This window comes from Saccostrea echinata, unplaced genomic scaffold, assembly GCF_033153115.1.
Source record: "Saccostrea echinata isolate AGI-Se365-2 ecotype Australia unplaced genomic scaffold, CSIRO_AGI_Sech_v1 ptg000054l, whole genome shotgun sequence".
Classification (NCBI taxonomy): Eukaryota; Metazoa; Mollusca; class Bivalvia; order Ostreida; family Ostreidae; genus Saccostrea; species Saccostrea echinata.
In genome coordinates, this window is record NW_026889803.1 from 12,905,397 (window position 1) to 12,931,373 (window position 25,977).

Here is a 25,977-nt window from a genome sequence, read left to right on the forward strand (position 1 = left end):
AATGACTCATTTGAAATCTCGTGGCCTATTGACCTCTTGCTCAGTCAAAGAATACTTGCATTCGTATGATAGGGTCTATAATGCATTTCTCTTTGATGTTTAACAACGACTCGTGGCATTAAAATGATTGAGTGATTGATTGTGTGTTGTTTTACGTCCCATTCGAGAATTTTTCACTTATATAGAAACGTCACCATATACCATTGAAGGGCTTCAAATTTAGACCTTTACTCGGCACTCATGGCCATTGAACAGTGAGGTATCTTTATCGTGTCAACGTCTGTCGTGACATGGGACCTCGGTTTTTAAGGTCTCGTCCGAAAGACCCGCAACTTTCACTTCAAAGTGCAGAGAGCTTGGCGAAGGAACAGTTACTATCCATTTTTTATCGACTTTGGTCAGTCGCGTCCGAGATTCCAACTCACGACCTTCCGATCACGGAGCGAGCGCTCTACCGACTGAGCTACCGTGACGGTTGACATTAAAATGAATGTAATATATCATTTGGCAGATGGATCCGCACCAACTAATAGAATATTTGTTAACATTGATAACACTTATACATGTCCAGCGATTAGTAAGAATTATAAAAAACGTATCTTAGTATAAAACTTGTGGTAACTTACTGGTGATAAATACATGTACATGTATATTGCCAATTAATAATATAATATAATATTGCACTAATGGTGATCTTTCAACTGCAATATTAACAAACACAAAAACGTCCAACAATGATACGAACTCTTTCTTTTACTGGAAGCGACGTCATTTATTAAAGAAATAATTCTTTTTGTAAAAAAAAAAGTACAGATTCGTCAAATTATGATTAAAGATAGAAATATATTTTTAATGGATGCAAAACCCTAAAATGAAGCTATATGATATCATTAGTGGAGATTATTATTAATGGTTACTACAGAGTCATATTTTACCATTCACAGAGTTATGAACTGCTTCATTAGATGAGGAATTATAATAAGTGGTTGGTGTGGTGCTAGCTGAAAATTTTATCATTAGAGAGTACAAATTTGCTCATTTACAGTATCGTGTCATTGGTGGGTGATAACTTTATTAATAATTGGAACAAGGCTTGTCGTTTATATCAGAAGCATGATGTATTATAAGTACATGTCATTTATTAAGCAAAATATATGAAAACCTCTTTACTAGTACTTAAATATAAAAGCTTGTTTGATTTTCATAAAAGGTGTATATAACAAGTCTTTCTTTTTTTCAATTTACGACTATTGACCACATTACGTTTTTACATACGTTCAGATTGCATGTCAATAAAAATCAAAAAGAAAAAAGTATAACGAAATGCAAAATTAATTACATAATATGTTTTTATAGGATTTTCCTGCAGGATCCCTTTCCTGCCAACCCTGATTTAATGTATTTAGTGATCTTTATCCACACACAATTAACCACGACAGTTACTCTCACATTTTTGTTTGGGAGTAAGGTAAGACTAGATTATGCTATTAATTTGATTGACATTTTTGTGTAATTAATAAGGACACACGCAACGTAGTTTTGAGCTGTATTTACTCATTCCCTGTATAATTTAAAAATTTCAATAATTGATACACTTTTGTGTGGCTAATATTATTCCTAATGTTTAAGTACACCTCTTCTAAATCAAATTGTAAAGAAAAATCACAAACAACTATATTTCTGTTAATTTTTTGTCGAAAAATACAAGGATTTTTATCATTTGATATCTTTTCAAAATCCCTGGTAATGTATGCTAATTTTTTGTCTACGAACTTGTAATGGTACTATAATTTAAAATTAAGAATATCTTGAAAAATTATCAGTAGGTATGTACGTTGTAAGGTTTGTGTATATGTACGTTGCGTATGTCCTTAACTTCACTTTTTCAATATATCGATTACATTGTATATGATAGACCTTGTCTCTCCCTCTATACGAATTTTTGTTAAAAAAAAAAGCAATGAAGAATGAGTTTGATGTTTAATGGAAATTCCTGAAACTTTTCGCCAAAAAAAAAGATTCCTATTATTTTCGCTGGTGGTGCATTTGTTTTTGTATGAATGTGGAAATGCTACAGCTAAATAAATTATTTGTTTGCAAAATTTTAATCTAAAAGTGCTTCACAAATTAAAGTATAATTGAGCTTCATATACTAGGATCGTCAAAAACAGTTTTACCATGTTTAAAAACACGATGATATTTGACTGCAAATAATACTCTTCAAAAGTCAAATACAAGAAAGACATTCAAGTCTATTTCCATTATCCAAACTTGTATGTGTTCTATATGAAAAAATTATCTACTTCCACAATTTTTATCATATATTTCTTTCACCAATTTTTTTTTTTGCAGATGTATCTAGTGTATAAATATAGAGAAAAGGGTGAAAGTAATGGTACTCACACGACCATGTTGAACAAAGGTTCAAAGTCAACGTTCAACGCCAAACAATCTGTAAACATGGGTAGTGCCCATTCCAATAATGTAAACTGCTACACATATACAGACAGACATGATGACACTGAATGTGACAGTCTGCTGGAAAAAGATATACAAGTAAGTAAAGGATATTCGTAGTAGCTTATTTTTTATACTGCTTCTTTAGTTATCACTGAAAACATACACATTTGTGGATTAGGAATAAGTCCTTTTACTAGTAGCGCACCAACGCGCAATCAAGGTTTGGGTCGATGATGCAATAATGCGATGACGATGGCGCTGCCATGGTTTTAATTTTGAATATGACGGGTGGGAGTAAATAAAAAATTTAGAACATGACAAAATTTTGTACTTACTCCCACCCAGTAAATTCAAGATTTAGAAGATGACAGTGCGATTGCAAGACGGAGCGATAGCTCGACGACACCATAATACGATGGTGATGGTGCGAGGACGATGAAGCGAGGTTTGGCATCGCTCTGTTGCGTTTCATTTCATCGTCATAACATTTATAGCGTCATCGCGCCATCTCACCGGCAGGTCATCGCCATTGCACCACCGTTCCATCGATCCAGTTGTCGATGTGCAATAGTGCAATGGTGAACTACCTGGCCCTATCCGGATTTCATACAATGTACATATATATTGTGCCCTTTTTCATTTTCTTAAATTGTAATTGATGTAAGCAAGAAAAGGGAGATACACAGGGAAAAGGTTTGTAATTTTTTTCAGTCTTAGATTTGCAGGAATGTTTTCGATTGGTCCTGGAAGAAACATTCTATAAATCTCTGCGTTAACATAAAAGTCAAAATTTAGCGGTAAACTGGGAAAACACTGTCGTAAATGTACGAAAATTTAGTATAATGGGTAGACCCCATCCCAAACTTCCAGGATTTCAATAAGTAAACAATAGTGTATTGAAGAGACACTTGATCTGGAGACAACATGGGCTAAAAAGTAATGTTGTATGAGTATTTTAAATTTACTTGAATCTCAGACCTATAGTGTTCCGTTATTTAATGCCTTACATTAATTCTATGAATTGATAGTGTGTTTTTTTTCATTTCTTAGAAATTCACAAATTACATTTATACAAATAAGCTTGTTTTTCAATATTTTTCCCAGGAGGAATTTCGACGTCTTTACACACAGTTAGAAACACTAAAACAGCGAAATATGAAGATAGGAAACCGTCACTTACAACACAAACTGTCGGCCATGACGGAGGCGGCCCAAAAAGAATCTCCGAAAACCTCCCCCACGTCCTCGCCTCTGTTGAATGGCAAACGAGTCATCATCAATCTGGACTTGTTCAAAGAGTCTTCGCCATTATGACGAAATCAATCCAATGGATGGATTAATTTGTGTTTCATTTCTTTTTGTCTTTTTGTCAACTTTACACAAGCGACATAATGTTATTTATGTCTTTGTTTTAACATAATTATATTTCATATTACGACAAAATCATAATTTTTTCGCACAAGTTTTTTTTGAATGCCTTATATGATGTTTTGTCGTCTTCACGGGATTTTTTATTCACTTTTTATAAATTTTATTTGAATTGTTAGATAAGAATCATCTCAATTTTTTGTATATCATTTTAAAACTTTAAATCTTTGTGAACTGGGTATTCTTCGTAAATAATGTGTTCTGAAAAACTCTGAATTCGTGATGTCTTTGATGGGCTTTAAGTTATCATAATTCATCAAAAAATATCTTGCGCAGAGTCGTAGCATAGTATTGTACATGATTTTACTTTCATTTCATTGCTCGAGGTTTACATGAATCAGGGAAATGAATGTTCGTTTTAAATTGTAATCGATTTACCTGTTATAAAATGTTGTTCTTGCCAATTCAATCGAATGGTGCCATAAATGGCAAAAGTATTAGGTAATGACTGCACATGTTTCTGACTGCACGTGATACTGACTTATAGTTTTTGAGTAACTCGGCAGAATTAATGAAAGTAGAGGGGCCAAATACTTAAAATAGATTTCAGAAAATAATGAATGTTATATTATATTTGAATGTTATTATATATTATTATGAAGATCGAACTACAGTTTTGGCCCCATTATTAATGTGAAAATTGATACTAGTATGAATTGGAGACTACGTGTGAATGCCTAGTGTTTCTGAATGCATGCTTTGTTAACAATGTTTTAACTATGGTGTATAGAATCAAAATGGAATTGGCAATAAACTTGAATTAAAGTATTAAAGTACATGTATATATTGTTTAGCTTTTCTAAATAAATAAAGGCAGTTTTGTCCGGGAAAGTAATTAGATATACAAATGTTATACATATGTAATACTTCTTCAAAGCCAAAAGTATTGAAATGCTAAAATTGTCAATGGCCCAAAACTAGTGATAGTTTCCTTTGAGGGTTTGCGTTACCTTTCCAAGTTAAATTTGAAAAAAACGGAGCGTAGACCCTAGCAAAACATCGTTCACAAAGCTGAGCAGAGGTACTTTTTAAAGAATTTGAGCCTGTGATGGGTCTCATGAAACATTCTTTTAAATTGTGTGGTTATCCCTCAATTTTAACAATTGAAAGTAAACTTAACATTTGGTCATATAAGATGTTTCAACAATATACACATTCATGAAATCTTTTACAGTGACATACGAAGATAGCGAACAGTGATCAGTTCAAAGTCAAAGGTCCATTTAAACAAGCCATGGAGGAGTAGGCATCCCCTGCTGACCAATCACACCCGCCGTGTGCTCCTTGTCATGGTCAAGAAAGCAGAAAAATCCTTAGACATAATGGCCTAATCAGTTGTATGAAAGATGTCTGTCAACATTGACCATCGATAGATTGTATTTGCAGACAAGGCGATTGTGTCGACCAGAGAATTTGCGAAATGTTGACTTTAAAGGAGATTGTTGATATCCTTGCATCATCAACTCATTTGTCAATCTAGCCTGCCTCGTTTTAGAAATTATTAGTCATGCGTATCGAATCAACCGGGAGACCTAAACTCACCGTAGGTGATAATGATGTATTGCAACATGAATAAGGGAAATTGATGATAAAAAAGTTAGTCATCAGTTTATAATAAAATTTAATTGTCAGTTTGTCATCAATGTCTTTCTCTGGTAAAATACAAATATGAAACAGATGTGTCAGACTCGGTGGTGTCTTTTAATTCAAGTTCAATGGGATATATGAAATAAACGTAGGAATGAAACTGAATATTATTAATTAATAAAAAGTCGATATATCTAAATGTAGAATTTAAGGTCACAACAAAAGACTTCTTGTTTTTCTGAAGAAGTTTTTGAATAAATTATGCTTCATATGAATACAAAAACATGTCTGCTAATTACAGGGTACAATTAGTACCCATTAGAATTCCAACAGATTGTTGGAAAACCTGGTCTCCGAAAACCACATACATATTATGTATGTATACATATTACATGTATGTATATGTATATTATGTAAATCTTGTCCATGAAAAACTCAAGCATCTTTTTTAAAATCACCTTCGGAGTACCTGTGTAGAATATCAGAATGTTTTTTAAACAAAAGATGACGAATGACTGACAAGGTTCTAGTATGCAAATTTACAAATTCCATTTTTATTGAAGAAACATCTGATGTGAAAAAAGTATGGCCTTTAATTTATCGTTGGGAATAGCTGTATAAAGAATTGAAAAGCCGTACGTTTTGATGCTATTGATTTTGGTAAAATTTTAAATTTCTAAGTTTTTTGGAGTTTTTAAGAATTCACATCTGATTAACATAAGTGCATCAATTCTCGAATATGTTGTTGTACAGTACCCCTGAAGTTTCACAACTGTTAATATTTTTGTGAGGAGTAATGATCGAAAAAGGGTTGGTGGAACATTTGCTAGAATCTGCTGTGTATCTTTGTAAGGATTTTTATGAAGCTTAGGAATTAAGTATACAGTGTAGGTATGGTAATTCAAATTCAATTTGGATATTGGGAATATTTATTTTTTAAAGTGGTCTATGGTTTTGTGTAAAAGTTCCTCCTTAGAAAGGGAACTTCGGGTACAAGTTGGATTACAACATGTAGAATTAAGTCCAAGGTCCTCAAAAATTCAATTGTAATAAAGAGCCTTACAAAGAAAGATTATGTTGTTACCTGCTTTGTCTATGGGGGCCGTTTTGGTATTTACTGCCATTAAGTGTACACCTATTCGAATAGGTGATATCACCTATTCAATTGGTGATATCACCTTTTTGAATTGGTGATATCACCCATTGAGCTTTTGAAATGGGGATATCACCCATTCGAATAGGTGATATCACCCATTTGAATAGGTGATATCACCTATTTGATTTGAATTGGTGAATAGATGATATCACCTTTTCGAATAGGACTAAGGTGATATCATAAATACCAAAACAGCGCCTCATATTTGTCAGATGTGACCAGTACAGATCGTGTAATGTATATTTTTTTTTTCATTTCTGAATTATCGAAGACAAAAAGATAAACGGTTTTCATATTTTTCGGTCCTTCGGATGAGACCGTATAAATTGGCACGGAAAAGATCCCTCAATGCTCAATGGTCCTGAGTGCCTAGTAAAGGTCTAAATTTGCAGCCCTCCACAGGCAAGTGGTGGCGTCTCCATATGAATGAAAAATTCTCGATAGGGACGTTAAACAACAAACACAACGTTTCAACATCCATCTTATACTTTTAATACATTCTGCCAAAGTTGAAGGTCTATTTCAGCATCCATCATATACTTTTAATACATGTACATGTACATTCTGCCAAAGTGTGAAGGTCTTTTTTCATATTTGACCGACCCGTCTGGCATAATCTTCGACAGAATCCATAATATTTACGAAATTTTGACGCTAGTTGAAAGACGGAGAATCCCTAAAATTTGGTACTTTTAAAATAAGTGATTTAAGATAGCCATTGTTAACTGTACTCACGTCACCAGTGATGACCTGTCCAGTAGGACTATAGTTGATGGGAGAAGAACATGAACTCGTAGGAGGATTATGTGTCAGATGTTCAATATCTTTGGCACTGTAGATTTTTTTTTTGTAATTAAAAAATTTGGAAGTAATTGTCGATGAATATTTGTAAGAAATACAATATGTAGGCCTCAATTTGAATTATGTGGGAATACAAGTATGGACCCTTTTGTGATCAAGAATATTATTAATGTTAAAGAACAGACGGATTTCTTGAGAATTCTTGTCTTCCGCAAAAATTTCTATGATTGGCAATAGCCATAATGACAGAATCCAGCATGTACTCTGGTAATGATGAATGCAACTATGTACTTTCTTTGGCCTTTTCAAATATACCTTTAAAAAGTTCATAGGAACAGAGTAAAGTTTGGTGCGGATATGATATAGACCGTGGAGGGATCGACATTAACGGTTGTCCGATTGCCCGGGACAAGTAAATTCTCAGTTCGGGCAAGTGAAATTGTCGACGTACTTGTCCGATCGGGCAAGTTAATTTCTCTCATACAAATGTACATATTTATTTAGTTTACATTATTTATAAATAACACAATAAATTGAACGCTTGATATCCACACGCACCTGGATGACAAGGAATGTTTTTGCATTCGGAATTCCTTGGTAGCGTTTCTGGGTTATACCGTTCATTTAAAAATCGGGTTCGTTATTTTCTTTCGTAGTAAATACGCTCTACGTCTAACAAAATTTTGTTAACTTCTTATTAGGAAATTAGATTATTTATTCACGCACAGAATATAAGTACAGTGTAACACGATGTATCCTGATCAAGATAAGATGTATGTTTCGTAGCAACTATCTTCCTTTAGCGTTGCTTCACAGTTATCTCCGGAAATTTTTTTAAAAATATGAATTTTATGAAAAGGAAACGGAAGGATATTGCTGCATGAAATTGTGTGTTAAAAGGTTAAATTCACAAGTACAGTGGTATATATTTATGTACAGATGCAGCATCAATTTTTTTTCAGGTAGCTCAACTTGCCAAATTGACAGAAGTGTATTCGGTCACATTTTTTGTTATAATAACATTTACAGTAATTAATAATTTTCTTCTTTCAAAAGTCGGCTTGGCCAAGATCAGGTGCCCATGTTGGTTGCAGATTAACAAAAAAAATGAAGTCAAATGAAATGTATTACAAGTATGTTCTATGTAACACTACATCCTTTTGGCAGATTGTCTTAAATTTTTGTCCATTTCTGTCGAGCGGTTAAAAAGATTTCACTCTTACTATAGCAGAAACCCAAGTGGGCTACGGACTATACATATTCAGGCATAACATTTATCTTTATCATATTCAACTTAACAAAAAAGTATAATTCAAATACAAACTCTTCACAAAATATTGTCTGAGCAAAAAAATCACATAATTCATTTCCATTTAAATGTTACCGTATATAGAGGACATGGGTAAATTTGTTAATCTTTGAGAGTTTTTCTACTCTTAATATTTGGACATTTGAAATAAAAATACATTAAAGTACTTTCAATTTTTCTAAAGATACTGTATATGGGGATGAAAATTTCAAACATATTTGGTAATACTCAGAGAAAAACTGTGTCAGATATTTTTTGATTGACTATTTTGAGACCTTGGGCTACGGACTATACATAATAGTATTTTCATTTAATGAGAGACCATAGAAAAATAGTTGCTTTTTTTAGTAAATATTTGTTAAAATTATCATCGTGTTTGATAAATCCTTTCATTTGGATATTAAATCAATTTATACAAAATCCTGTGAAATTTAACAAAATAAAACAAAATCTTTGTATAAATTCACAATAAGAGTAAACTATAAATAGTCAGAACAAAATAATACATGTCAGAATTACATGTAATTGGTGATTTGATAATAAAATATTGTTTAAAACCATCTAAAGACCAAGATTGAGCTTTAATTTAGCATCTAAGAAGGATGAATTTCATGTGAGCATGGGGGCTACGGACTATACCGTTAGATGTCTCTATTGTGGACAACCAACTTAAAGAAAATATAATTGTTTAACTCAATTTTGGGCAATTTTTTTATTAATTGGTTTTCTATAACAGTGCACACCACTTAGTTGGAGTATTTATAATACCATACTTAAAAATCGATTGTTTAAAGTAATATTTACTTTCAATTCCAAATGAAAATCCAGTTCAACTAATCAAAGCATAATTGGTGTTCAAACTATAATGAATAAAAGCAACAGGAGCTGAAATTAAATCAATTTAAGGCATGATGTGTGTGTGGTGGTGGTGGTGGTGGGGGGGGGGTGTTACGGACTATATTGCTTCATATTTTCTTCGATTTAATGTAATGCATATAACTCAAGATGGTCATTCAAAATTGTATCAGTATATAATTTTTCATAATCATATGGTGTAATTAAAAAAAAATTGCAAACATGATTGACCATTTGAAGTAAAAAACATAATAGTACAATATTTACCCATAAAGAATCAATGCTTTTTTTTTAAATTAACAATTCAGTGACAATTAGATTGGGTGGCGTAATTATAAGAGTGAAGGCCTCACTTTGTACTAAATTGCAAAGTAAGGAGTTGATCCTTATGTTTTGGGATCAAATCCCACAATGGGATGTTAAGACTGGTCGATGAGAACTAATAAACCATTGAATCCCCATTTTGCAGTAGATACAAGTAGGAAAAAAAATCTCTTGCTAATCCAGAAGTACGGTTATATGCATGGTCCGTAAATTTGCTAAATTTATTTGTAGAGTCCGTAGCCCTTTTGTAAGTAGGATTTGTGTGGCTAAATATTCTTTTAAAAATATTCCAATGCTAATCATTGCAAATGGATTGATACTATGTATCACAAGAAGGAAAACTTTACCATGTATAATTAGAAATATGTTGTGATCACAAACATAAAAGGACAGACTACAGAAGCAAGCCATAAGTTGAAAAATGTTAATTTTCAGATATTTATTTTTAATTACAGTGGTATTTGAATTTTAAAACATTGCAATTGTTCTAATAAACATATTTTTGTATTGTAGTTATTGTATCAATAATGTATATGACTTTTTCTGGAAGTTATTATATTGGGGCTACGGACTATACAGGGCTACGGACTCCAATCATTCTTCTATAACTTCTTTTGGTGTTAGCGCAAAACCTATTCATTACTGTTTTTTACTTTACTGGTAACTGTGAAAATATTAAACAAGAGCATGATTAATTCTACATTCTTTTGTTGAACACAAGCTATAATGAAATATGGGGCTACGGACTATACAAAATATGAGACCAGTATGGAAAATAAAATATAAAATGCGCACACATTTTACAATATAACTACTATAATTTTCTCATAGTACTTTTTTTCTCAAGTTAAATAAAAATTTTTAAACATAATATATTTGCTCTTTTTTTAATAGAAATCATGCATTTATTCAAACATTGATCAATCTTAAATTACATATGTATATAACAAAGGTATATCTGCACACATTTATTCATAATTTTCACAATTTTTATCCTTTTTCTTTTCTGTAAAAAATAAACTTAACCAGAATGAATTCTCTATAATAAAGTACATTTATTTTGGAATGTTTCATTCAAAATAATTTTAATTAACCATTATTTAAAATGTAAAAAATCAAGTGCAACAGCATAACGCTTCAAAAGTTATGAATCTTTGACTTTATTCTGTTGTTTTTCAAAAATGCAGATACTATATATATGATATTATATACCAATGGAAAGCTCTCATTCTGATCTTTGCAATGCAACAAAAGACATTTAGATTAGATGTAACTAAAAAGAGTTACCTCTATATAACATCATTTAGTTGGGAATGGGCAGCTGATTTTGGCCAAGCCGAAAATGGAATGGTCAGAATTTAAAATGCTTGTAAAGAAGCTGCTGGCCTCCGCTGTTGATTTGAAATTTATACCCCTAGATATTATTTCATTTAGGGAACCCTTGGTTTCAACGAATTTAGTCCATAAAGGAAACATTCTACTCTGTAAACAACATAAGAATATTTGCTGTTCTGGTCTTCCCACGTTTTGGTATAGAAACCTTGTTCAGTGATATTAGTAATAAATAAGTAATTTGTAATCAAAATATCACGTTTTGCAGTTTTTGGCAAAACAATAAGAAATAGAAGACATGGTGTCCGGAAAAGGAACCATCATAATCTCTAATTGAAACTTTATATTCATTCAATTTTTTGTATGAATTGTCGGATTTATACCAAAACTGGTTATCTGATGACTGCACATCGACATACATTCAATATTCCAAAGGATGATCCAAGGAACGCCATACAAACTTACAGAGTTAGTGTCCCTTATAGTCTCAAGAGTGTGGCGCCTTTTTACATGTATACTGGGCGACGCTTCAGTCAATATATATTCGTTATTCTGTGTGCTACTCACAATTGCAAAAGTACTGAATGACAAGCATTCTCCTTTTACGCATGATATATCAAATGTACATATCGAAATCAAGGCATAAGTATGATTTTACAAGACAAAGTTCATAAACAAAATTCATCAACAATATCCATAAACAATCCAATGCTGCGCCACACACAATAAGTACAAGATAATGATAAAATTTTGTAGACTCTAGTCTTGTTTCAAAGCTGTGTAAGAGTCAACAAATAAGCAATATTCATTGTGTAGTCTCAAACGACAAGTCTCTGATGATACTGTAGTTCACTGGTTAGTAATAGTGGACGAAAACATTTGCACATAATTTTTTTCGTAGTTTTACAATTGTGTATCTTTATGTTTTCTATATGTACTTGTACTAAGTTTTCTTGAAATCAAACCAAACCTGTAGGAGGTCAGAGTAGCAATTTGAAAGAGTTTTGCACATTATTCTATTGTTAGTTATAACTTTGGTAATACTTTCACTGAAATTAAAACTAAATTGAATTTTGTGTCCTGTTGCTACGTAGTTAATGTGTATCAAGTAATTTTTTTAAGAAATGCACAAAATCTGAACAAGGAGAAAAGTTTTCAAACAATATCACGTAATTATCTATTTTTACTGAAAATAACATAAATGTTCATCATAAATCCAAATGATGTATTTTGAAGAAGTCTACTTATGTCTGAAGTTTTTATTAATAAGACCAAAACTGCAGACCTGCATTTCAAAAAGGCATTTACAGACAGCTAGATGGATGACAGCAACTTCCCAAACATATAACCTCACAAGTATGCTAAAAAAATAATTCAAGCTGTCTAATACTTTAATGTATATTTAATAAATTAACAAGTTAATTTCACATCACATCAACTTCAATGTTTCAACAGAGACAGCAGTTTTTTTAATATAACAGAAGAATAATTCATGATACACACCACTTATTACATATGACCTGTGCAGTAATATAAACTAATGTAGTGTCTGTGTATATATTTGATGCTCTTTAACTCAGATCTGTTTAATTTTCATGTCTTCTCCTCAAAACAAGTAATCTAGTCAAGCAAACAAACATAAAATTAAGATTATAAACTTATGTTAATTAAGAAAATCAAGTATTAGTAAAATCCAATTCATGTCACATTACACATAACTACAACATTTATAATCTACAATGTGTCTGTGGTATATATTACAAAGAAAAACTCAAATGTATATCTTAACCTGTCACATCTTTAGCTTTTGAAAGGAGTAGCTTTAACATTAGTTAGTGTTGATCTGCATGGATTTGCAGAGAAATGTTCCTGATATATCATTTCTTTTGTCCTTTCATTATATAAGTAAAACTGATTAAGTACATGTAGATATGGAATACAGTTGTACATACCATATAGACCTAAATGTGTGCATATCAAGGATTATTTTAATGATCAGCATTAAAAGAGTAAGTAAATTTTCATGCAAATCCCAATGCTACATATAAACTTAGCAGTTGAGTTGAAACATTTTGGCCCTTTGTTCTCAATTTTCAATGTAAAATCCTAAAAGATCAAATACATACATGTATTACATATAAAACTTCCTATCTTCAATAAAATTGATTAAATAGGATGTTCCTCAGGTTCTAAAAATCAGCAGTTAGGTATGGTAACTATAACTGCTCATAAAAAATGTCACTGAATTCATAGAGTAATGTGAATATACCCATGATCATATCATATAGGGAAAATTATCAAATCTCATTTTTTCAGGAAACGTAAATAAAAGCACCAATTGTGCATTTTCTAATTGAAATTTTATCAATATAAGTATATTTTGGGATTTAAAAAAACCTATAGGTATCCATGCATTCTGGAAAATTTCATGTCTCTTATACTTGTGCGTTATTTCAGTTTTAATAAATTCAATTGTAATATAAAACATTGTGTAAAATTCCAAGATATCACAGATCATTTTCAATTTCACTTCATGCTAATAAACATTGCTGTCTAAGGCAAAATTAAAGGAAATTCGATTGGAGTTCTCTGAACACACATTTTTGGGGCTCGAAGTCTTCTTAAACTTGTTTCTTAGACTTCAAAGAATATTGAATCAAACTAAGATGCATGAAATGAAAATTGTTGCACATCGTCAAAAAATTTTAATTTCAAGATTCATTTTGAAACTTCCTCAATTGAATGGTGATTTTAAGTTATTGTTCCTGGTTGAGCAGCAGGTATCCTTAACTGAGAGCAAAAATTTGAGCTACCTTTGAAGGTAAAACTAAATTTTACCATACATCATTTTTTTTTTAAAATATACTCTGTGAAAAAAAAAAAACAAGGGTAACTATGCATATCTTATTTAATACTGCATCAATATGTTTAAAATTAGATGCTTTTTATAACCTCTACAAAATAAATACTATGGATTCGTTTTTATTTTTGGGAGTTGGAGCAACCAAAGTTTTACTCGTTTGTGGGGATATAATTTTGTGGGTAACTTGTATATTCAGAAGACTGAATGAGTCAATACTTTGAAAATGTTTGTTCATGGGAATGTAAATTTGTACAAAATCTGTGACATTGATCTGCCAAGAACAATGACGGTTCCACAGTAATGCAGGCACAGATTTATTTGCTACAGTCTAATTGTATCTACAAATTCATGTCCCACTGCCTCGATCTGTCTAAAACCTTTGGGAATTTAAGACAATATGCAGCATAAATGTATTGCACCAACATTCAAAATAAAGAGTGAGGTGCTGGGAGATAATTTACATAACAAGATTATTTTGGAATATTTCATTCAGTCAATATATGGTACATGAGTCATGACATGAGTCATCAAAATTAATATGGCAACATAAATATAACCCATAACAATAAAAAATACAAAAATATAAAAATTAAAATAGGACATAGAAAACGTTTGTTTGTAGATTATCTTGATCGATTTGATATGCCACTCCTTTGGTTACACACAATGTAGGTGTGGTGTGGAATATGCAAACTTTGGTGTGCTGAAGGGAGAAAACCATTTCCATGTAAAGGGGTGGCCAAAAGTGGCTTTCAGGCTTAGCCAATAACCTTTCTTTTGATGAGATGTCTCATTCTTTATACTTTCAATTCCCTGTAAAGAACAAGTGATAAAGAACATTTACAGCTCTGTCTAGTGACATTAAATGGGTGAAAAATTGAAATAATAGTGAATCTTTGATAAAACCCACATGTCCATAATTGCATACAAATGTACATCAAGAAGAAATTTTGCTGAAGGATATTTGAAATGATCAATAACTCTGATCTTAAGAGCAGAAAGGTCAATTCAATACTTGGGAGCAATTATGGACAATCTTGTATTTCTTTGCAAGTTTCAGTTTCTTACTATTTTAGAATCATTAAAAAAAAACTATCAATCCCAAAAAAATTAATTTACATGTATTTTATCAAGAAATATGAAAAAAGAGAAAGATTTAGAGTCATGGAAGTCTTACTACAAAAGCTCATTTGCATTTGTGTCTGAGTTCAATCGGATATTAAAAAAACTGAGGTAAAACACTACAGAATAACATGGAACCACTTGTTTGCACTACAAAAACATGGGTCATATCCTTGAAACAATTTCTTTACACACAGACTGCAGGGAACAAAGCAATCAAAATATTTACACACTTCCCATGAACTTGAAAACGATTCTTTTTGGATTAGTGAAAACTGATCATTTTTAGTTCACTGAGTGAAAGATAACTGATTTTTTAAGAGTTAAACAATGAAAATGTTAACCTTTTCAAATTGTGGCAAAAAAGAAATTAAATTTATTTCATAAAATTAACATCTTTCAAGAATTAGGTTCTGATTCTATTACCGGGTATGCAAAATATTTCCTTTCAGGAAATTCTAAATTAAACTGAATAAGTTCCAAATGAGCACACTTATCCAAAAACTATTTACCCAAAGACTATAAATTTATTCTGACATTTTTTTTTTTTCAAAAACAAAAAGAAGAATAAATAATAAAACAAGATGTGTTTGTGAAACACTATGCCCCCGTATGGTAGCTTATGTCGAAGGTTAAAGTTTCTCAAATGCAAGTCAAAATCCAGGCCAAAAGATAAAAAATGTTGATACCCAAAGAAAGATCTTGTCTCGAGGAAAACACCTGTGAAATTTGAAAGACCTAGATACAACTGTTCAAAAGTTATGGTGAAGGTTAAAGTTTTTTAAATAAAAGTCTAACGTCAAGGTCAAGGTCAAAGTGGTTGGTATCCAAAGGAAGATCTCGTCACAAGGATTACATATGTGAAGTATGAAAGCCCTAGCACCAACCATTCAAAAGTTATGGCCAAGGTTAAAGTTTTTCAAAAGTAGGTCAAACTCCTAGGTCAAGGTCAAAAGGTCAAAGTGGTTGGTATTCAAAGGAAGGTCTTGTCACAAGGATTACATATGTGAAGTATGAAAGCCCTAGCTCCAACCATTCAAAAGTTATGGCCAAGGTTAAAGTTTTTTCAAACGTAGGTCAAACTCCTAAGTCAAGGTCAAAAGGGTCAAAGTGGTTGATATCCAGAGGAAGGTCTTGTCACAAGGAATACACATGTGAAGTTTGAAACCCTAAGCACCAACTGTTCAAAAGTTATGGCCAAGGTTAAAGTTTTTCAAAAGTAGGTCAAAGTCCAAGGTCAAGGTCAAAAGGTCAAAGTGGTTGGTATCCAAAAGAAGGCCTTGTCACAAAGAATACACATGTGAAGTTTGAAACCCCAAGCTCCAACTGTTCAGAAGTTATGGCCAAGGTTAAAGTCTCATAAAATTTTGCAAAAGTGGGTCAAACTCCAAGGTCAAGGTCAAAAGGTCAAATATGATGGTACCCAAAGAAAGGTCTTGTCACAAGGAATACACATGTGAAATATGAAAGTCATAGCTCCAACCAATCAAAAGTTATGGGCAAGGTTAAAGTTGACAACAGACAGACAGACAAACAGACAAACAAACAGACAAACAGACAGACAGGACAAAAACAATATACCCCCGGGATCTTTCGATTCGGGGGCATAATAAATAAACATGAGGCCCATGGGCCACATTGCTCACCTGAGCACTTTGGCTAGGAAAAAGTATCAGTACAGTATTGAAAAGTTTAAATATGAATGTGGTTCCGACATTTGATCTTCTATTGTGGCCTTACCCTACCTTCAGGGACATGATTGGAACACATCTGACACTACTCTACCTGAGGATGCTTCTGAATTAGTAAGACTGGGTTCAATGTTCTTGAGAAGAATTTTTTTTTCTTATGTATTCCTATGTAAAACTTTGACCCCCATTGTGGCCCCACCCTACCCAAAGGGGTCATGATTTGAACAAACCTAAATCTACACTACCTGAGGATGCTTCTATATCAATATGACTACACAAGATTTTGCTGTTCTTGAGAAGAAAATTTTCAAGATTTTTTCCTATTTCTATGTAAAACTTTGATCCCCAATTGTGGCTCCAGCTTAACCCCGGCAGTCATGATTTGAACAAACCTAAATCTACTATACCTGAGGATGCTTCCATAATTATATGACTAATCATGGCTTTGCTGTTCTTGAAAGGAAAATTTTCAAGTTTTTTCCTATATATTCCTACGTAAAACTTGGATCCCCATTGGGCGCCCCACCCTACACCCAGGGGTAATGATTTGAACAAATCTAAATCTAAACTAACTAAGGATGCTTCCATATAAATATGATTACATGTACACAAGACTTCGCTATTCTTGAGAAGAAAAATTTTCAAGATTTTTTCCTATGTATTACTGTATAAAACTTTCACTCCCCATTGTGGCCCCACCTTACCCCTGGGGTTCAAGATTTGTATAAATTTGAATCTACACTATATAAAGAAGGTTTAACATAAGTTTCAACTTTTTTGGCCCAGCAGTTCTTGAGAAGATTTTTAAAGGATACCACCAAATGTTCACTATTTCTTAATTATCTCCCCTAGAGAGAGGGAGTAGCCCTTCATTGGAACAAACTTGAATCCCCTTCACCCAAGGATACTGTGCCAAGTTTGGTTGAAATTGGTCCAGTGGTTCTGGAGAAGAAGATGAAAATGTGAAAAATTTACAATGACGGCAACGGACAAATTTCGATCAGAAAAGCTTACTTGAGCTTTCACTTCAAGTGAGCTAATAAACAAGAGGCCCAAGGGCGTTAACGGTCACCTGAGTATACTGTATAGTGGGCTTTCTTGGCTGGTGAAAAATTTGGCATTTTGCCTGCTCAAAGGTATGCCAATAATTTTGGTGTAATTTATTTTAGCGGACACAGGGTTTCAACTTTTTGCAGATGAACACTAAGAAGAGTACGGAATATTTTAGCGATTAAAATTTTAGCGGGCTACTATCTAAATGCCAAAATTAGCACCCTGCTTAAATAACCACTAAACAGTAATACAACACTGTAAAGGATCAATAGAAGTATAAAATAAAATAAAAACAGACAGTCAAAGATACATTGCAAAAAATCAAAAGAAATATGATGATCAAATCGTAAGTCTAGTACTCAGTCATAAATCATATTAAGCAGATCTATTTACGTGCCTGTACTTGCCAATGCAAATACACAAGTGCATTTCCACTATATAACAATAGTGCACTGCCAAACACCAGAACTTCTAACCCAGAGATCAAAAATTTCACAATTTTATGGAAAAGGCATCCTTGCACATCATAAATATGCAGTTAGTTTGTCTACTAAAAACCTAGAAGCAGAGAAGAAGATTTTTAAAGAATTAATGCATTTTCAATAACCCAGGGTCCATGAATTTTGAAAGAGACACCCTTGCTTTTCAAAACCATGCACTTAGTTTATCTGCTTAATACCAAGGAGCAGAGAAGATTTTCAAAGAAATAATGCATTTTTTACAATATGATAAATAGAGCCCCATCCTACATATATGTAACACCAGAACCCCTGATCCAAAGGCCATAAAATTTTTCAATATAGGAAGAGGCAATCTTACCCATCATATCCATGCAATTAGCATGATTAGCTTCCTTAATACCCAGGAACAAAGAAAGAAGTTTTTTTTCTAATAATGTATTTTCATTATATAACCAAAAAAGTCCCCCCCCCTTCCCTGAACACCAAACCCTGGGGCCAAGAAATTCACAATTTTGGAAAAGGCATCCTTGCTCATCATGACCATGCACTTATTATTTTTTTTCCTTTATACCTAGGAGCAGAGAAGAGGATTATGAAAGAAATATGCATTTTTGCTCTATAATCAATAAAGCCTCCACCCACCAGAACCCCTGACCCTGGAGCCATGAAAATCTTAATTTTAGAAGAGGTGTTCTTGCTTATAATAACTATGCAATTAGTTTACCAAGGATCAGAGAAGAAGATTTTCAATGAAATAATACATTTTCCCTATATACCGGTAATTCATATAGCCCCCCTCCTCCCTAAACCCCTTACTATGGGGCTTTGAAATTTACAATTTTGGAAAAAGCATCCTTAGTTATCATAACCATTCACTTTTTTTTCTCCTAATACCAGAGCAGAGAAGGACATTTTCAAAGAATTAATGCAACTTCACTATGTAACCAATAAAGCAGCCCCATCCCCAGCCACCATAACCCCTGACCCTGGGACGACAAATTGCACCATATAGGAAGAGTCACCATTCCTCATCATGACCATGTACCTACAAGTAGTTTATCTGCTAAATATACAGGGGAGAGAAGATTTTTGAAGAATTAATTCATTTTCAGATAGTAATAGGTCACCTGACTCAGGTAAAAATAAAAATAAAATAATAAATTAAATCTGACAGGTCTTGAAGTGCAAGTTTATTTGGTCTTTTTTAAATCATGCACACTCAAGGCTCTACATTTTTTCTCACCATGAACATGATTTTGTAATTTGTTAAAAAATTACAATACTTGGAATTAAATTCCCTAAAACCTATATATCAGTGCTTTCAAAGAAGTAGTTGCAGTTCTTTTGTTATGTTCCCCAAAGATGTAGCAGTTTAAAGTTAAAGTAAATGATCAATTTTTTAAAACAGATACAGAGATTTTTCAATGTTTTTAGTTGGATATGGAAATTATTTTATGAGTAGGACAGGATTTTTATATTTCATGAGTGCAAAGCAACAAAGAAAATACAAAAAAAAATGTGCATGTATATTGTGCCAGTATTAGTCAAGTGGCTAAGCAGGTTGACCATTATACATTGTGATGTTTTTTTATTACCTAGGTTTGAATCCTAGAATAGCTGGTATAAACTAACATGCATTTTTTCATAATTAGGGAAGCTGACATTTGAGATTTTCATTTCAAAGAGGCATGTTTGTTAAAAAACCAATTTTGGTTGATTTTTGTTATTGTTTAGTAGTGGCCCAGATCTGACTTCAAACGACTAAATTGAAGTGACTCAAATGTGTAGGAGGTAGCACCAGAAGATAGTTATAGGACACAGTTTTATTTACTGAAGAAAAAAAATACACACAGTAATTGTCTACATCTTTCAAAAATACTGTTCAAGGTGCTTTATTGTACATACATGTATATAATGTTTTTTTATTGTTCTTTGCTAACTTCCTTCTCATATTATATGGATGCAGTGGCATCTATACAGTATAAACAAGTCTAATAAAGTCCATCAACAGATTGCCTGGCTTTGGTAATTTTTGATAAAAAAATCTATGCATAAAAATAAAATATTGTTTTTTGCCCAAATAAGAATGGGCCCTTCTTGTAAAAAAGATTATATGTAGCTTTATCTATATTTAGAGATAACCTTTCAAGTGCTGTAGGTATCTAAATTTCCTTTTCAATATAGGGAATAATCGCATGTTTCTGCAACACCCTCTTTTAAACACTTGCTAATATTAATAATAAATTGTTCAATCTTCTTTTTCAGTATAGTGTTTGTATATACATGTTAGGGCCATCATCATAATCACAATTGTATGTTTCTGCATTTCCCATCAAACATGTGTTTTATCTTTTCTTTTTGGCACATGTGACAACATAAAGTGGGGTTGCAGATTTGGCAATATACAATGAGCATTTCTTTTCTCAGATGATTCACAGATATGATTATATCAATGTCATATTCTGCATTTTCTCTTTTGCTTCCAGACTAAGCTAGGCTTGGTACATTACCTTTGCCAGTTTATGATTCATTATATTTTTAGGGTTTATGAGATTGATCACTGTCTGTTATATTTACCTTTTACATGAGATACTGAATAATAAAGGGTTTATAAAAAATATTAATTAGGTTTATTTCACGTCTTCTCAATTAAAGTTACTTAATGGATGTAGCAATTGTATGCTGACATTTTATTCAAACCACAGTCAGCAGTTTTAGAAACATTACCGTTTCATCCGAACAAATGGCTGACACCTGTGTGCCACACATAATGGCTGTGAAGATTCCAAACAGTAGAGCTTCAAAAATGAGGAATATAAGAAAAACTGTTGTAGCTGGTGGTGAAACTCCTGAGCAGGCTGAAAAAAAAAAACCCCAATTATTTAGCATTAAAAATGAAATGCTTTATCAAATGAATTTCAAAGTCTCTCCTTTTTATCATTTCTGTCATTCTAACCTTCAATTCTACTGAGGATGTTGATTTCATATTCAGAATATTTATGAATCTCAAAATGAAAATGATTAAAAATGTAATAAATTAAATGAAGTTTATTTCCCACTTACTTTTCCACTCTCTTCCAACACAGGTGATAAAATGGTGAATGGACATATACAGAGCATGACATGATATTATACATATATACATCTGAAAGAAAAAAAAACACCTTGATTTTTACTTAAGTATTTTTTATTGGTTGAAAAAAGGGGGTGAGGTTATTCTCTGCTAATCAATTGATTATTGTTCTAATAGCCCAGGTTCCCAGGTATTAGATAACATTTTATCTAAGATATGATACTAAGAATAGAGTACTACACTACAATTGCCAACTAGTCTTTTTTTTTTCCCCTGTGCACTCTAAGTTCTCAAGAACTTAGAAAGGTTCAATACAAATTTCTGCATTTTAAAAATAAAATAAAAAAAGATTCAGAGAATTCTTTTAACTCACTGTGAATAAAACGAAGAATTTTTGGTTGCTTTCCCCAACACAGTTATTAACCCAGGGACAGTGGTGGTCCATCTTCTTCACACATCTTTGACACACACTGAAAATTCATGAACATGTTAATAAATGATCTGTTTAAATGTCTGCCGATTTCAGTACTATTTCAACTTATCAAACATGCCACTTCTTTCTTTGAAAAAAAAAATCAAAATATAGTTCTGTTCAATCCTACTGATCATGTGTGTATTTTCGTAATGCAAATCAAATGCAGATACTGGGTACTAAAAAATATTGTGTATTAATATAGATGACCATTAATTAAATTTTTTTTTTCTTCATGTGATAACCATGAAGTTATGTACATTATTTTCTACTACAAAAAGAATTTTCTTCTTTTTTATTAAATTGTACTCACCTGCAATGATGAGCCCTGTCTGGTTTTATGGAGACACATTTGGGACACTTAAATACAACTTGCCCATCAGCTAACCCCATCCGCTTGATGTTTTCCTGAGTTGCATTTCCCTTAGGTACAGCACCCTAAAAACATTACCCAATTTCCAACAATTATATACAAAAGATGAGACAGTAAAAATAAAATTTTAAATTTCATTCAGTAAGAAAAAAAAACCTCAAAAAACAAGAACAACAAAAAAGTAGCTATGTTTCATATATTGTACATATTCTAGAGGCATACATCTTAATCCAGCCTTATGTAATTATGATTTTTTTTTTTTGCATTGGATGAAAGGATGCATTTATCTGTCTGCCAGTATACTCAAAAGTATCATTTTTGTTCTCCTTAACCCTAAGTAAAACCAACATAACCAAATGCTCTTCAACATTTTAAATAAAAGTAAACAAGAAATTTGTGCATCTTGAGAAAATATAAGACTTACAGGATCTGTTAACATACATCTCAGATGTGAGGCAACAGCCAAAAAGGCAAAGAACTGGAATATGATGCCATTAATCAAACTCCAGGTTGTATTAGGATTGTGGAGCAGCATGACGAAGTTAACAACGTAAAGAGCATAAAGGACAAGCAGCCAGGTGAAAACGGCACACACCCATCCACAAATGTCCTTGACACACCATAAATGTGGGCTGGTCATGAGCCAAGCAAGACCCAGCTTTCTACATAAGGGACCCAGATCTATAGTTGTGACCCCATCTTCCACTGGACCTTTGTGCCTAGACTTCAGTGTCTTTATGATAGGTCCTTTCGGTTCCTCTTCATCAGTGCGTCTAAAATTAGAAAAAAGAACTATTGATTCAATTTGATCACAATTAGGTCATTGTACATGTACCTAGTTTCTGAAAAAAAAATTTATGCATCATAGGATATTGAGATTACATATGCTAGTTACTGTAATTTTAATCTATTCTACCTTTTAAACAGAAAGCAGGAAATTTGTTACACAGGTGTAACTTACAATCATAAATTTGAGGTCTTTTTTTTTGTATCATGACTTTAAATTCTGTCAGATCTGATCACATAATAAATAAAACCCACCAAAATAATTAAAAGAACAAATCTGGATTCAACTTTGAATTGCTAAATGCATGTATCTTAAAAGTTGCAAAAATACAGAAAAAACAACTTTCCCATCAAAGGCCATTGTTAGCCCTGGAAAAGTGTGAAAATGTGTCATGATACAGCTGTTCACAATTTTGTTTTATTGTTTACCTCTACAGTAATTGAAAATATAAAATGAATATCTCAAAACTGCTAATCAAAGTTTATTACTGGTGGTTTCAAAATCTCAACATTGCAGGGCTTTCAATAAGGGGCATCAGGAGGCAATTTATCACCATTTCAATGATCAGACTCAGCACTTCAAATTTCACAATTGGCAAAATGAACTATTGGAAGTAATTCAAAAACAGCTTCTTCAAATGAATAAATTCACCTTTTCACTTATAAATTATTGAAATTATTCAAAATTATTTTTTGCCATTTGGAACAATAATTTTTTGTTAGGTCTTACATAAATTTCTCAAACAAAGCAATAAAATTAAAAAATTAACTTTTACTGTATCACGATTCACACCAGATGAAACACATGATACAATATGTGTATTTTGAGCCCTTGTGATTAATATAATCCATGTACATGTATCACTGTATACCTCTAACAAGCACATATAAATAGATATTGATAGAATCTGTTTCTAAGTTTTCTTTGCAATGCTTTTCAGGATGAAAGTTGCTTGTGTTTTAGATCCCGATTGAATTTCAAAAATGGTGTTTATTGAAAATGATAATTTTATCAGTTTATCACACAATTTAACAATTCTTTTTCATATTATTTTTTTAAATATTATTTTATGTTATGAGGAACTCTAAGCAATTTATTTTGTTGTAAAACATATTAATAAAATTAATTTCTTATGACTTTTATCACAAAAGGTGTATGATAAAGTCATCATGGATTAGTATTCCATTGAAATTAGGCATAAAACATGGCAATTTATTCTTTTTTTCAAATTTAACTTTGTTTTTGTATAATATATTCAGTGATTCATTTTGAAAATGGTTATCATGGGTCCAAAGGACCCCTCTTAATGACAACAATGAGTCCCGTGCCAAAATCAATGCACCCAAATCCAAGGGTACCGTATATTAGATGTAACAGAGGAAATTCTGGTGAAATAAAAAAGGGTATTGCACGAAAGTGCAAAAGTTTTATTGTAGTTGTGAGTGATTTATATTTTTACTATCAATTGTCCAAGTAAGAGTACATGATTTTGTGTCATAAAAATAACATATTGTCCACTGTACACTTTGGTTCTATTTTTAGATCGTACATACGATCTCACACATGGTATGAGTCATAAAATGCACAGAAGCAGAATGAATTAAAAAAAAGTTTAAGAAGTAATGACAAATAGTCAGAAATAAAAATGATTAAATTTTATACTTCTTAGCTTGTAAGGAAAAAACGAAAAGAAAAAAAAACAATGATACAGGTTACAGCTTAAATACAAAGGTATGGTATTCGCTTCAGAAACGTTCCATGGCATAGACATAATCAGTGATAATCGAACTATGCTATCTAACTTTCAAATATGCTTTTAACTGCAGTTGTGAAATCTGACCTGTTGTTGGCAACCTTATACCTGTTAAAATCGTTCATGCATATCGCTTAGCACGTGGATATGATACACTCGATCAAGTTTTGAATTAGATTATACCTAATTAATTTAAAATAGTATATGTCCTTCTATAAATTTATTGCGTCCATTGGGATGCACATTTATTGAAATAATGCGTCCTGAGCAAAATTTGTGCGTAATTTACGCAGGACGCACACCAAAATGAATCACTGTATATTGGTCATTTAAAATTTCAGTTTACAGACAATAAATAATTAAAAATCATTAGGGTTCTCTAAGGTTAGGAGTTCTCTGTTTAGTAGTACCCGTATTGTATCACTCACATTTTGCAAGCATTTCTACAATTAAATGATAATCACAAGCATTCGTTTATGTAAGAATTTTTTTAAGCCATAGTATATTAATAACACAATGTATCTAGCTCCGAATTACATGGAGTAACCCCCTTCCCCACTTCAAAAGTATCGCAGTAATTATTTACACAAGTTTTCAAAGAATATGCACTGGCAAAGGGGTACTACTAATACTACTAAACATACATTGTGTTATTATTATAGTATGGGTTACAAAAAACGAGTGCTTCTGATTATCATTTAATCGTAGAAATGCTTGCAAAATGTTAGTGATACAATACAGATTCGAGAAAATTCTGACATTTGCTTTGATATGTTAATCTGTTTTTCAGCAAATCGTAAATAATAAAATTGCATTTACTTGTATTGATCCTCGTCATTCATAATCGTCTTTGATATATGAACCAAATAGTCTAAAAAATGATGTTTAGCAACAAGTCATCACTGTCATGTTCTCTCTCCTTCGATAAAAATGTAAAGTGTCCTAAAAATTATATTCGGATAAAAATGGAAACACAACAATAAATAAATGAAATTGGAAATAATGCTGTCATCTGTTTTTAAAATCTTTGGTAAATTTCGTATAAGACTTAATTTCATTTATAATACTCTTCGGTAA

The 25,977-nt window shown here is 32.1% G+C and overlaps 2 protein-coding genes across 2 annotated transcripts in view; one reads left to right on the forward strand and one right to left on the reverse strand.

Moving 5' to 3' along the window:
- The window catches only part of LOC133205545 (probable G-protein coupled receptor CG31760), a 43,868-nt gene extending 39,911 nt beyond the window's left edge, over positions 1 to 3,957 (forward strand). Inside the window, exons 12-14 of the mRNA XM_061341383.1 lie at positions 1,357 to 1,468; positions 2,353 to 2,556; positions 3,565 to 3,957. Of these exons, the coding sequence (XP_061197367.1) occupies positions 1,357 to 1,468; positions 2,353 to 2,556; positions 3,565 to 3,774 (526 nt within the window). The 3' untranslated portion in view covers positions 3,775 to 3,957. The remainder of the gene's footprint in view (positions 1 to 1,356; positions 1,469 to 2,352; positions 2,557 to 3,564) is intronic.
- Positions 3,958 to 12,639: 8,682 nt separating this feature from the next.
- Positions 12,640 to 25,806, reverse strand: LOC133205951 (palmitoyltransferase ZDHHC3-like). The gene is made up of 7 exons (XM_061341850.1): positions 25,720 to 25,806; positions 22,785 to 23,133; positions 22,301 to 22,425; positions 21,889 to 21,985; positions 21,506 to 21,587; positions 21,170 to 21,300; positions 12,640 to 14,928 (listed from the first exon to the last, which is right to left on the reverse strand). The coding sequence occupies exons 1-7, from the start codon at positions 25,740 to 25,742 to the stop codon at positions 14,773 to 14,775; spliced, it is 963 nt and encodes a 320-aa protein (XP_061197834.1). The 5' UTR covers positions 25,743 to 25,806; the 3' UTR covers positions 12,640 to 14,772.
- Positions 25,807 to 25,977: the final 171 nt, after the last annotated feature.